Source organism: Rhea americana, unplaced genomic scaffold, assembly GCF_003343005.1.
Source record: "Rhea americana isolate MKP2758 unplaced genomic scaffold, rheAme1 scaffold_33, whole genome shotgun sequence".
Taxonomy (NCBI): domain Eukaryota; kingdom Metazoa; phylum Chordata; class Aves; order Rheiformes; family Rheidae; genus Rhea; species Rhea americana.
Window position 1 is genome coordinate 6,045,099 of NW_028186457.1, and position 13,735 is coordinate 6,058,833.

The window sequence follows — 13,735 nt, forward strand, 5'->3', positions numbered from 1 at the left end:
TCAAAGGATACGTGAACAAACTCCACGAAACCAAAACTTTAGTGATCAATTGTCATACTGTGGTAGGAGGGGAAAAATACACCTCTCACTACTAAATATTTATAGTATTTCTTCCCAAGCGTGTTTTTCAGGACCTACAAAGCAGTCAGGCTGGGGAGAGAGTGAAGACTGTGCAGATGCATGTCCCACCAGTGTCCCTGAAAAGCATGCACTGCAGGGTGGCTAGAATAAAAYAGATACTTTTCAGTAATGTGAGGATTGATCAATGTAAATCAGTCACTATTGTTCTACACCAGCTGTCCCTTCATACAGAAAAGCCCCGAGGGAAGTTAAAGGCACTTTGCAAGCAGCCAGAGGGAAAAAAGATATTTTTGGTGATACACAGAACACATTTAGATTCCAACTCATTTCCAGTGGTGATAAATTAAAAACTAGACAAGGCAATGAAGGATTAAGGTATAGTTTGAACAGAAGTAAGATTACTATTAATTCTGACCAGGACAGGGACTAGCAGAGAAAGAGGTATCCAGGCCATTAAGATTCAAAAGCTATTTAACTCAGCCTAGCAAACTGCAGCCCTACTTAAAGCCACTGTTTGTGCAAAAGGTACCTATCAGGGTTTCTTTTTTTAACTCTATACTAAAAGGAAATCAAAACCTTCTCCCACTCCATCCAGAACCAAACCTTAAGTTTCTACCAGCAATGCCACCTGCTTGAGCAGAGCATCCTACTTTAATAAACTCAAGCAGGAGGTTTGGCAGGCAGGGGGGCTGTAAAGATCTTTACCCATGACATTTTACATACAGCAGATAYAGTGTTGTCATGGGGAAGCACTGGCTGAATCAATGCATGCAATATTACAGGTGGTTGAAACACAGGGGGAACTTAAGCAAGTGAAGGAAGCTCCCCAGCAAAGATTTTACCCTTGAAGTGCCACAGAACTGTATCATCTGCCAATTCAGTGTTTAACCACTCGGGCTCCTAGACCTACATCTTATTACAGGATATTATCACAGACACAGCTGCTAAAGAATTGGCAGTAGAAAGGTACCCTCTCAGCCCCAACCAAGAGGCCAAGAGCTCTGAAAGCAGATCATGCCTCTGTGCGGGATAAGTTGGGAGCAGTTGCAGCAGCCCCTGGCACAGAAGGGGCCACATCAAGGAGACACTCGTGACCAGGATCCCGAGAAGCAGCTTCGAACAGGGTCAAGGGCAGGCTAAACATAACAGATAAGCTACTCTCTTGGCTCTGTCCCTATCACAACTGGCCCCGGGCCTTGCCAAAGGGGTAAGCATGCAGAACAGAGGGTGACACTGTATCTCTGTTAATAGAAAACAGCATATATGGGCAACGCACTACGGTAACATTAAGTACTCCCACATGCTAGTGTGTCTTACCCTGGAGATATTACAGTAAAGGTTTGTCTGTTCAGAAAAGTTCATCAGAGTAAATTGAGCAAGTTTTGTTAAATCTGTGTGAATGTTCCTCTTAGCAAGTGTGACTTGACTTAGTTTGTGTTCCCTCTGGGAGTATTTGCATCTAAAACAGGAGAATAAGGTGATTTCAGCTATGGACAGCAACCTCTGTTTAGTGGTTTCTTGTGGCATACCTAGGGTGCACGTGGACGTGCATTCCACTTGGTATCATGACTGCTGCCAGATACTCATTACCTTYATCAGTTAAGAAAAAAAAAGAAAAGAAAAAGAAAAAATAAATTACAACTTCTTCACTTTATCTAATAAAAGACAAATATTTTTGGAAATATTTTGGCAATACTTCCTTAAGTAACTATTCACAGCCATTTCCATAGTAGCTGCAAAAGGTATAGAGTTCAAGAGCTTTCAAGAGCCCCTGAAGTAACCCTAACGTGCTAATGAGTCAGGAATGAAGTTAATTAAGTGCACCTTTCCTAMACAGCTGAGAAAGAACACACATTGAAAGGGATGTCACCTGTGAAAGGACATTCAGTGTTCAGGTTTATTATCTGCACTGCAGTGCTCTCAAGAGCCCTGAGCCTTGCCTCAGGAATAAGACCCAGCTGTGCCAGATGTCATACAAATTTATTGTTTGTTACAAATAGAGATGGAAACTGCAGGTTTCAGGTGGTTTTCTTTGGAAGTAGAGATAGGTTAAAACAAGGAAGTGAAGAGGCAGTTTCATAAGGTGAGGAAAAGCAAGAGAGTCTTAGTGGTGGACTTCTCTTCCCTACTTTTTCCCCCTCAAATCCCAACCAAGCTCTTTAAAAATAAGCAAAATCAGCATGTCTGTGACCCCCAAAGCACATATGCACAGGAGTTTTCAATGAGTGTGATGTAGGATCTGCCACAAACGGTTGAGACTGAGCTGGTCTTGTCTTGATGTTGTGGGATGGTGTAGCTGACTTCAGGAGACACCTTCAACGGTATCCCCACCATTAGCTTTCAAAAGTTATCAGTGCATCTGTCAGACTAATCAGCAGCATGGCACTTACTTCAGCACACTAGCATAAAGTTATGAATTGTATTTTCCTAGCTATTTCCTCATTTTTTGGCTTGTCAACACCCTTGCAAGTTTCTCAGCTATGGCTGTAAAATCACTTGCATGCACAGTAGCTATTCAACAGCRTTGTCGTTTACTGTTAAAGAGTTCAGAATAGAAAATGAGCACAGAAAAATGGCATATTCAACTACAGCTAAGAAGGCAAGAACATAATTACGCAGTATGAAATCTGGGCATGATGTCAGAGTCCCTTCACAAACTAACATGACCATCTGCATTATGTCTTAAGTGGAAGATGCCACCCTGAGCAGCAAATTACCCCCAATATGTTCCATCACAGGGTGTTATAATCTTCTTCTACTAAGGGGAGGGAGGAGGAAATTGCTGGTTCTGTTCATATTCAGCTCCAAGATCATTGCAGATTCCTTTTTCAACTGAGAAATACTGTTTAATTCAGTATTTAACTTTTCTTTCCCCCTCCATGCCAACTGAACAGAAGAAATCATTATGTGTCAGAGAAAACTTCTGTGGGCTGTGTTAAATGATTATAGTACTCCTTTCTGGCCTTAAGAGCCACAGACATCACTTCAGAATAGCAGTACCTATCCCATGTTTAACAGCTTTAAAGGCTGCAGTCAGCTTTTAAGGCTGGTGAGACCGATGCATTTTAAYTACCTGATCTCCCACCACCCTGCATGATATACTCCTTTCTAGTACCACACAGCATTTCTTCCTTTCCTCTATGAGACTATTAGTAACCACATACCTGAAAAAAAGAAATCCCATTCAGTTGGAAACATCATCTTCCTTAATAGTGCATTCCTTGGTCTGCCCATTTGTACAATTCTGTGCATAAATCCCCATACATTAAGCAAGAATAMGAACAAAGCTGCTGTTGGGTACCTCCCAGCAAATGGAAAGAATTCATCACTCAGCAAGCCTGTCTGAGAAGCTCTGTCATCTGTGGGCTGACTGGCAAGCTGACTGTTTTTAGAAATACTGATCTGAGTAGTTCCTTACCACATTGCTAGCTCTAGGAATTCAGTTTCCAGAGTCTGAGGTGCACAGAGATCAGTGCTTGTGGCATTTACTCTAGAGAGGGAAATACAGATAAAGAGCCATGGCTTTTTTGTGAAGGGGAAAATACAGCCAGGGAACTATCTACATTAGAAATGTCTCACAACTGATTCTTGCAAGCAATGTCATAGCCTTTTCTTTCAACTGTGAAGTGAGATAGCACACCTTATACAAGCTGCAAGCACATTTAAGGGATAGTTTGTGTAAGTTGCTGCTTTGAGATCCATTTCTAACGTCCTAGGGGAAGGAGGGGGAAGCCACTATTTATATGCCTCCTCTGTTGCATAGTCCTTTGTTTACTGTCTCATAATGCACTCTGATACTATGAAATCTGTATGTTAAATCTGTAGAGTGGCTTTAATCTATAACTCTACCCCTCTCTTCCTCCCCCTAAACCAAAGTTTCCCAGAAAGAGGGAGGATGATAGCTAGGCAATGTAATACCATAAAGACCCATTTCTCCGAGGGGGGGGGAGGGGAGAGGGAAGAGGGGGAATCAAGTGTTCTATGGATGTGTAAAACTGATGAAAAAAGAGAAAGTTTAATATTTCATCTAAAAGTTCATCACTCAAACTGCAGAGTAATTAGTCACATAGGCAGGATTCAGGCTACTTTGAGATACATATCTTCTGGGACCTTTGCTGCTAAGTGGTAGGAAGGACAGGAGTATGACGACCACATGGTGCACACTGATGCTATCACCAGACAGTGCAGGTAACAGAACAAGAATACATCCCAACTGCATTAATGACTCATGATGGATATGGAAGAAAAGAAGTACATAAAGKTTTTTTTTATTTGCAGAACAAGGAAAGCTCGATGCTATGATGAAACTTTCTATAGCAATTGCTAAAAAGGAAATCCTAGCTAGTATCAGCCTCAGTGAGGCTGACCTAGCACTAGAAGGGATTTCGTCAGCAATGCCAACATTGTCCATAGATTTTGAAGCTGTGGGGTCTCTTGCCACTCATAAGTGTGTCACCTTTGCAGTGCAAAGCTGAATGTCTGGTTGCAATAGCTCACAAGCTTGTCTGATTACTAGACTTCTCAGGGGGAAGAGCTTCCTAAATGTTCAAACAACATGTTGAAAGCAAAAGTTAAAAGCAGAGTTTTAAAATGATTTAGTCCATTCCTATGTGTCAGAACAGGATTATCTCATGCCAAATTCTACTGCATATCTGCTCAATGACACTGTTCTGTATCTGCCAATGATGAGGCTGGCAAGACTCGTGATCATAAAACATTAAGTAGAGATTTTCTTAAGTCTGGTCCAATTGTAGGTGATGAAAAGCATTTTGACTCTTATCTTGTTCTGACAACCATTTTATTGTGATCTTATTAAGTGCTAGAAATTTCCAGCTTTCCTGCAACAAGGTGAGAATATTTTGGTGTTCAAGAGAGACATTAAAATTCTTGTCTCTTTCTCACACCCCCTCATATCTAGATTATCTTTTTTTAATCTTTGGGGTTGTGTTTTTTCACTCATGTGAGATTTYCCCTTGGGTTTTTACCTTGCCTAAGGACTCTAGGATAATGAATCAATTTAAACTTCTGGCAGTAGAATGGTACACYTTGGGTAAAGCAAAAACAAAACCCATCAATTTAAAAACAAGAAGAAAGCATCCTCTGAATGCAAGATATTGCAAGATATCACAAGTTAAGATCACTAGGCTAGACTTCAGACGGAGGGAAGGAACTAACACTGACTGTATCCCACATCAAAACATAGGACTCACAGGAGATGAAAAAAAGTCATACACTAGTTATATAYGAACCCCACCCGCTTCCCAGAAGCTGTGAATCTTTACATTCCTCTCATACACTTTGTCAGTATCCTACCCCTCTYGGCCATGAAAAAAGCATGTGGCAAATCATGTACTAGTTGGAAGGCTCTGGGGACACTGGTGCAGTCCAACTCCCTCTGCACTACATTTTTTGGGTACATATTATCTGTGCAAGGCAGCTTGTAAATGCTACAATAAAAAGCATATGGGAATACAAAGGTTGCCCAAGGCTAGCAGAATCTGGAGCACTGTCCTTCACCTCCTCAGACAAAAGGTATGTTCTCCGAACTGCACCCAACTACACAGGGGAAGAAAGAAGAAGGAAAAAAAAAMCAGAAAAATAAAAGAAAATGAGGGGGACAGGAACTTGTCAAAGCACAGGTTCTCAGAAACCACTAACAGCTACAGGACAGACCATTTTACCACACACATGGAAGCTGCTGTCAAAATAATTTCAATTTTTACCTGTCAGTGTTACAACTGCTGCTGGAGATTTTTCACTGTATGTTGTGCCAGGACAGGAGGAAAGTTCTTTTTATTTGATTAGAAGGTGAGAACAGTATCCCATAAAGACAAAACTAGTTATTCCCAAAAGACAGTGTTTCAGTTACTAAAATAGCCAAAAAGTTAGCAATTCTTCCAATTTTCTTCTTAAGAGTCAGAGGGATCTGTGGTGCATGACTGAAGGATTAGCTAATCAAACACAAATTTAATGCATTTGGAGAACAGTCTGGTGCCCAAAGTTCACATTCCAGCTGGGCAGGGTCCCAGTCTTCTTCCATCCCTGACTTCAGGAGTACTGTTCAAGCAACAGCTAACTCAGAAAAACAGCATTTGGGAAGCACTGCAGCTGATTCAGGGTCTGAGAAGGCAGAACAAGTTCCAGGATCATCAATGTTTGGTTTCTACTGCAATTCAAGTTTATGTCTCATCCGAATGCAGTTAATAATAGAAGACCATGCAAATAAGATGTCCTGGCTTGGACAGGTCCATGACAGAGTTTAAGGGTCACATTTGTGTCAAACCAAACTATAGAGCCAGGACACTTAAGGACAAGTCAACAACAACCACTTTGTAAGATTAGAGCCCCCAAAGCTATAGTTCTGCCTCACAAATCCTAATGAAATGTGCCAAGATTTTGCTGAAATATCTTCATCCCTTCAGAAATAAACAGAACTATCATACCCTGCTTTTTCAAGCATATCATAAAAGCACCTGAAAGGAGAAATCTTTTGCTAGAATTAGTGCATCTGGAACAGCAATGCACCTATATCATCCCCACAGAGTTTCATGTCCAATTCACCAAGTTCCAAGCCAGCTATAAGACTGTAGTTGTTACCACAAGGCTGAGAGAAACAAGTCAAATGGGTCAGTTTACCCAGACAACAAACCTATCATGAATCCAGTAACACAGAGAAAATAGGTACACAGCACTCAGTAAACACAATTCCACTAACAGTTAGTAGTATCAGTGAACATTTCAGTAAAACTGCAAATAAGTTTGGGGTGGGAGAGGGGAGTAAGCAGGGGAGGAAGGTTAGGAGGTAACAGGATCATAGGATAATTTAAGATATAATAAAGAAAAATAGATACGCCTTTATAAACCTGAAGTAACACATGCACTCCCAAGAGATACAGACAATATTTCTACTAAGGACTAATTGATATACAATACCTCATGGATTAATTTAATTAGGTCTACTAGAGAATTACACCAGGGAAGGCAGTTATCAGTGCAACAGCTGCTGAATGCTTCAGGTTGCCTGTTTTCCCAAACTAAAGGCCCCAAATCATGGACTTTTACTGACTTAAGTCAACCTCCTGCTCAGGCAAATTCTTCAATTGATACTCTTGCTGAAGGACATCTAATGGAATTAGCAGGTCTACCAAAATCAGCATTTATGCAGAACAAGATATTAAGTGCCATGAGACATGCAGCATCTGACCTCATGCAGCTGAGGGCCTTAACATTAGGTCTAAAATGAACCTTACTCAAATTTACCTTCCAGTTGGAGAAGAATAAGGCACACAGCACAAAACTGTAAAGAAATGACATATACATCTGTATTTCAGTTGCATATTTCTCTTTTTTTATGAATAAATGCTATATAAAACTATGAAAATGCATTTCAGTAACACATACCTGAGAAACCATTAGTCTCAAAATTAGTCAGCGTCTACACATCTTAAGCACGCTACTACTCAGATGAAACACACAGTTACATTTCTCCTGATATGTAACTAGCTTCTCACAGAATGCTAATTAAATTGCATCTAAAAAGCATCGTTATGAGATGCTAGAAGACACTATAAGACAAAAGCCAATATCCTATTACAGTAAAAAGTTGTTTTTTAGCTCAGCTGAAGTGACAGTTTGTTTAGAGAAAGGAAAAAGAGAAGCTGCACACATTTTCATAGCAACATCTTCATAGAAATGGTTAAACTGAAACACGACACTTTCGAGAGCGCCACCATGCAGCTATGGATCAATCACATATCATTAACATGGACTGACAGGGAGAAAGGCCAACACATGCATATTTCTCAGAAGAGAAGGATGAGGTGTATTAATGTAATGCTGTTATGATGGAGGCATATGGAATGGGGCTGAGCAACAAGGAGTTCAACATCAGGAGTCCTGAATCTGAACACCATAAACAAGAGCCATGTGCTGGGGCAGCTGTTCAAAACTCAGACATTTAAAATCCTTCGTAGAAGGTTTGCAGTAATAGTTGAGGAAGAAAAAAGATTTGAACATAGAAGTTTCTCTTTTCATGACTTTATGGACACAAGACAATAAATAAAGATCTTTCTCATAGTCTTCTGTTTTTATGCTCTCTTAACAGTCACCCACTCAATGAGTTAATAAACTACAGAGGCTTAACTGTATCCTTGAACAAGGAACCTCAGAAAGTTACAATAAAACAGGTTTGTTTGGGAAAACAAGACCACTCCCTCCCACACACAGTCCCCATCCCTTTTTAACTCTGATTCAGAGCCCAATAAATTCCCTTGTGAAACTCCCTGTCCCTTAGCCCCTAGTTTTTTACAAAAATGCCAGTGCTTACTCCAGACTACGTGTACTGAGGGCAATAGGTCTACTCACATGATTTAAGTTAAGCATCTGCAACTCATATCCTGTAGGTTCTTTCCATGTCTGTACAGAGTTTGTGGGCCAGCTAGGTAGGTTTTTCCTACTGGAACATAGATTAAGTCTCAGTATCGTGGTATCACCTTTGTTGTGAACACAAGACAGGTTATCAGTAACTGGTATATTCCTTTCTCAGTTAAGTATTAGTCTCATTAGCATGTAAAGTACTTTTTATATGAATTCTGGAGTCCACTGTGTTTTCAGAGCCTGAAAGTACATCACAACCATCACATGGAAAAGTCTGGCCTAGGAGGAGATATGTAGAATATACAAAGAAAGGAAGATGCAAACATCTGTGCACTGAATCACATTTGTAATCCAAACTTTCCTAGAATAACACAAGGACAAAAACGTAAAGACAAATTCACTCATCCTCTTCCAAATAAATCTGAAGTCAATCCCTCTAGAATTAACTGATCACAGGTACAGAAGGAACCTTTATACAATCAAATCAGTAGTTTGAGTAGTTACATATTTAATATGTTCTGTTTCTAGCAGTAGTCTTTGGATGTGAATAAATGCTCAAACAGGATATTTTTTTCTTCTTCCCTCCCTCAGCACTGGATACATTTGGAAAGTTTGCCATAYAATGCAGTAAATCATATTAATTAACATTGATGTTTAATTGGAACAGAAAATACAAGAAGTCATTGTCTCTTTCTGATCAGACTTGCACAGGTACCAGCTATACCTGCTGCTTTTGCTAAGCACACTCACAGTACTAGTCTTTTGACCCACAGACCCCAGATTCCTCAGGTTAGGAGCCAGGAGTCAGAGCCTGCTTTGAAAGTCCTGGGAACACAGAGGAATTACTAAAAAAAAAGCAGTTCAGTCAAGTCACAACCACTTTTATTCCCATCCCCATACAAATTCAGAAACTGCTGAGCACCTTACACCTTTTATGAATCAATGGTGAAGGGGGCCTACACATTTAAAGATACAAGCCTGAGTAGCATACACCTTCGACCAGAAAGTCTGATGACAGAGAAATCCAGCAGTGCTAAGAGCAATTTAATTCAGGCAATAAAACCATGCATCCTCAGCAAGGGAATCCAACATGTTCCCTTTCTCCCAAAGGGGAGAGAATACAATATAACCAAGAATAATTTCACTCTCTTTCTCTAGAGAAGTAACAAGGTTTTCAGCAGGCTCTTGAGCCTCATAAAAGTGCTCAGGAGCCTATAGAAGAGTCATCCAGCTTATTACAAGAATTTTAGCAGATCATAACAAGAGTGTGTGGTTTTTCCAGGCTTGGAAGCAACTGAGAGGAGATTTAAGAAAACAAAACAACAACAACAAAAAGAAAAGCCACACACAAAGGAACTCACTTAAGTATTACGGTTAAAACGGTCAAAACAAGGAGAGGGGATACAAGTTCTAAGTAGTCTTTCTTCTAGGAATGCTATGGATAAAGAGCCGAGCCATCTGGTCACAGTCACAAACGCATTCACTATCCACTTCTGCTCCACAAAATCCAGCCTGATGCGACTACCAGAGTGAAGTCACTGAAAACAACTTAACCCCTTCCTCTTGATTTATCTGGTCTCCATCCACCTTTGCCAATGCTGCTTTGAAGGAAGAAAGAGGGCTTACACGCATCAGTGGGGCAGAGCTGAACAAAACAGATTTCCATGGCAACCAGCTACAGCCCCAGTGAGAAAGGCCTGTTAATAGCTGTGAGGCAATGTGCTCTGCAGAAACAGATTTTTCTATCAGACAGCTAGAGATAGCAGCTCATGTACATACGCAAATGTACGAAGAATTTAATTCTTGGCCTTGAACAACAACTCCACTAAATTCAGTAGCTCCGGGCCAATTCAGACCACAGGAGGATCTAGACCCTTGTATCAGAAAACAAAGAAGATTCCTAAGAATCTTCCTTCCTAAGAATCTCCTTCATTAACTGAGCTCTTATTCTCAACCTGTAGTAAAACCCAATATTAGCAGGAGAGGGAAAGCAACCGTGAAATGCAGAGATTTGTGACTACTATATTGTCATCCTCTGCTGCCCATGTCTTACCTTTGACAAGTGCATATGTATTCGTAATTCTTAACCTTTTACAGGTAACTCTGCCACATTTGGAAAGGGAGAGAGCAGGTCTAGTGATGTGAATAAGCAACTGGGAGCCTGAGCTTATCCCAGATTCTCCAGTGAGAGAGTCAATGACTTGGTCTTTATGATTTAGGCTCCTTCTTGTTAAAATACAGTTATGAACACTTTCCAATGTAACAGCATTGCATGCACTCATTAGTTTCCTCAAAACTGAACTTTGCTTGCATCAGATTTTTAAGTCTTCTGGTCATAATCCTGATAAGCTTTGCTTTCACATTTAAGAAAGCAATATCCAAATACACTCAACTGAATGGGATTACTGTCTGTTTATAAAGTTAGGAATATGCACAAGGCTTTGCAGAGTCAAAGCCCCAGCAAGGAAGAGCAGAGTACATGTGACAACTTTTCCAGCTGAAGCAGAAAAATCATAACCATCCTGCTTACAGGGTATGCTCTGCTGGAAATTCACAAAAATCCATTTATATCAAGCATAAGAAAAATGTCACGTGCAGTTTATAAGAATATCCGTAACAAACTTTAAAACTAAAGCCAGAAACTATCCAAGTAGGGTTAACTGAGGGGAAAGGAGAAAAGAATAGAAAGAAGAAGAATTAAAATAACAGTAATTTCAGGGGATGTATTGTAGAGCAAAACAGTGACAGCTCAGATTTACCAGAGTTTTACTTAAAAGAAAGCCCTGGAACTTTTTCTGACACTGAAATAGGTGGAAACCAAATCAATTTAGAAGCAAGACTCAGGCCAGCTATAGCAAAGTTCAATGCTCTATTTTGTATTATGTGATAGAACTGTAAGCTACCAAACACTAGATTTTAATAAACAACCCCCAGTTACATACAAGCATCGGGGGTGACTTTGTGATAGACTCATCCTTACCGAGATCCCTGCTCTTCAGAGCAACAGTGATTACCATATAGCTACAATGTTTTAAGTCAATGCTTTTTCGGACTGCCAAAGGTGTCTTGTAAGCTTAAAGAACAAGACCCTGAGGGCTAGTTCCTTTRCTTGGAAAAGAAGAGTGGCTCCTTGTTTTACTGTTGTTTATACAGACACAGTAATTAAAAAATGCACTGTAATGCATTCAATAATAGTCTTATTGTTCCTGTGAATCGAGCTGCTCCACTTAAACATGATATCACAACTATAGTTAAATAATAATCTGCATTTATCCTTCTTTCTTTTCTTCTAGATGCATATGAACTCTGTTCGGGCTTCTTTACTATGGATATTTCCAGTAAATCTCAGAGCAAACACCTTCCTGTTAAATCAGAAGCTTTTTTAATGTTTATATGGAGCATGCTCTCTGATGCCTAAGCAAACACTGCATTGACATTGAATTTAGTTTCTAGAATTACACACGAGGATAACCTCTATCAGATAAAAATCACAAGACTTTTCCACACATTTCTCTGTGACATGGCAGCAAGCACAGATACCATTCCACAGGTGCGCTTAGCGCGGGGCTGTTTACACAAAATAAAACTGAAGGGCATTAGCAGGCTGGTTGACAGTGCACTGAAACAGCAGACACTAGAAACCAGTAAGATTTTTTTTTTTTTTTTTTTTTTTTTTTTTTAAGTTTTTAGTTTAGCATCTTCATGAAAAGCAGCAAGGAGGAAATACTGCAGCTCTGAAGGAGCAGAACTGCAGGCTAGCCACCACATTGAACAAAATCCTGCTCTGTATCAGACTACTTGGGGTTTTGACTGAAAGMCGGTTAGCCTTTCGGCATCAGGCAGGCCTGTAAAACTCAGCTAAACCCACTCTTCTCACTACTCGAGGCGGCAGCCAGGTCAGGGCTGCCAAGCGCTCGCACGAACAGGCTCGGGGCTTGCCTACCTGCTTGAGGAGGAACTTATCCTCAGCGTTGATCTTGAGGGAGACGGCCAGGTGGATGGCAGAGAGCACCACCCCACTGATGACCGCGGCCCTCATCCGCACCGGCAGCAGGGTGTAGATGCTGTAGATAAAGAAGACCGTCCACCAGATGCCCTCAGAGGCGCTCCGGGGCCACACCAGCAGAACTCCTACCACTTGCACAGCCAGGATCACCAGGATGACCGAGTAGCACGCCAACCACATGTGGTCCTGGTGGAATTCGTTGCGGTTGCACACCATGCACAGCACCACCATCAGCAGGATGGCCAGAGAGAGCACCACGACGTAGGACACCTCGTAGCGGCCGTGCACGGCGTGGAATATCAGCATGACCACGCAGACCAGCACCAACACGGCCATCAGCATGGTGAGGCTGCTCTGGTTGAGTCGGAAGAAGTAGCGTTGATAGAGGCGCTCCAGTTTCTCCGACTGGAACTTCTTGGACCTGAAGATCTGCAGCAGGCTGCTGCAACAGCTGCCCATGGAGAAGGCCGCCTCGGAGTCCCCCTCGTCCCCGTCCTCCTCCTCCAGCTCCTCGATCTTGGCCTTGATGCGTCTCTCCTCCAGCCCCAGCTCGACAGACCGGGGCCGCACCTCCCCTTGCTCCCCCAGCTGCCGRGGGCTGGCATCATTGGGGGCAGTGGGGGGATCTGTGCTGGGCGGGCGGCGGGACCGATGACGCCGGCTTTCGTCACCATGCTCCTGCCAGGCGGATTTGGACCTAAAGCTCATCATCATCCTGCAGCCGCTCTCCCCGCGGCTCCGGCTCGCCTGCGGCTCGTAGTCTTCCTCGCTCCTCCACCTGCTCGCCATGCGGGAGGCCTTCTTGCCCGAGGACCTGTTCGGAGGCAGCGGGTAGGAGTAGCCATTGGCCCGGGCCTCCGCTTCGCCCCAGGCCGAGCGGTGCTGCTCGGCGCCCGCCCAGGGCGCGGGACCGCCGAAGCCCGGGGGGCTCACGCTGTTGGACCGGGACATGCCCGGCGGGAAGGGGCAGCGGCGAGGGCGCCGGGAGCGAGCACAAGTCCCGGAGGGGGAAGGCGGCAGGGGGTGGGGGGCTAAGATTTGGGGGGCAGGGTGCTCCCCCACGACAAGGGGTGAAAGCTCCAAAAAAGGAGGGGGAAGCAAAAAATAAAAATATGTTTTTTTAAAAAATAATAACGAAACAAAAAAGAGCAAGGAAAACCCGCGGGCGGCCGCGGCGCAGCCCGGGCGCCCCGAGCCGGGGCGGCCCCGGTGGGGCCCTCAGGGCCGCGCGGCGGCGGGCGCCATCGCCGCCCCCCGGTGCTCCCACAGCGC

At 42.7% G+C, this 13,735-nt stretch overlaps 1 protein-coding gene across 1 annotated transcript in view; it reads right to left on the minus strand.

The window, feature by feature from the left end:
- The window catches only part of ADCY5 (adenylate cyclase 5), a 222,341-nt gene extending 208,626 nt beyond the window's left edge, over positions 1-13,715 (minus strand). Inside the window, exon 1 of the mRNA XM_085311019.1 lies at positions 12,401-13,715. Within this exon, the coding sequence (XP_085167145.1) occupies positions 12,401-13,414 (1,014 nt within the window). The 5' untranslated portion in view covers positions 13,415-13,715. The remainder of the gene's footprint in view (positions 1-12,400) is intronic.
- Between the last annotated feature and the right edge of the window lie 20 nt (positions 13,716-13,735).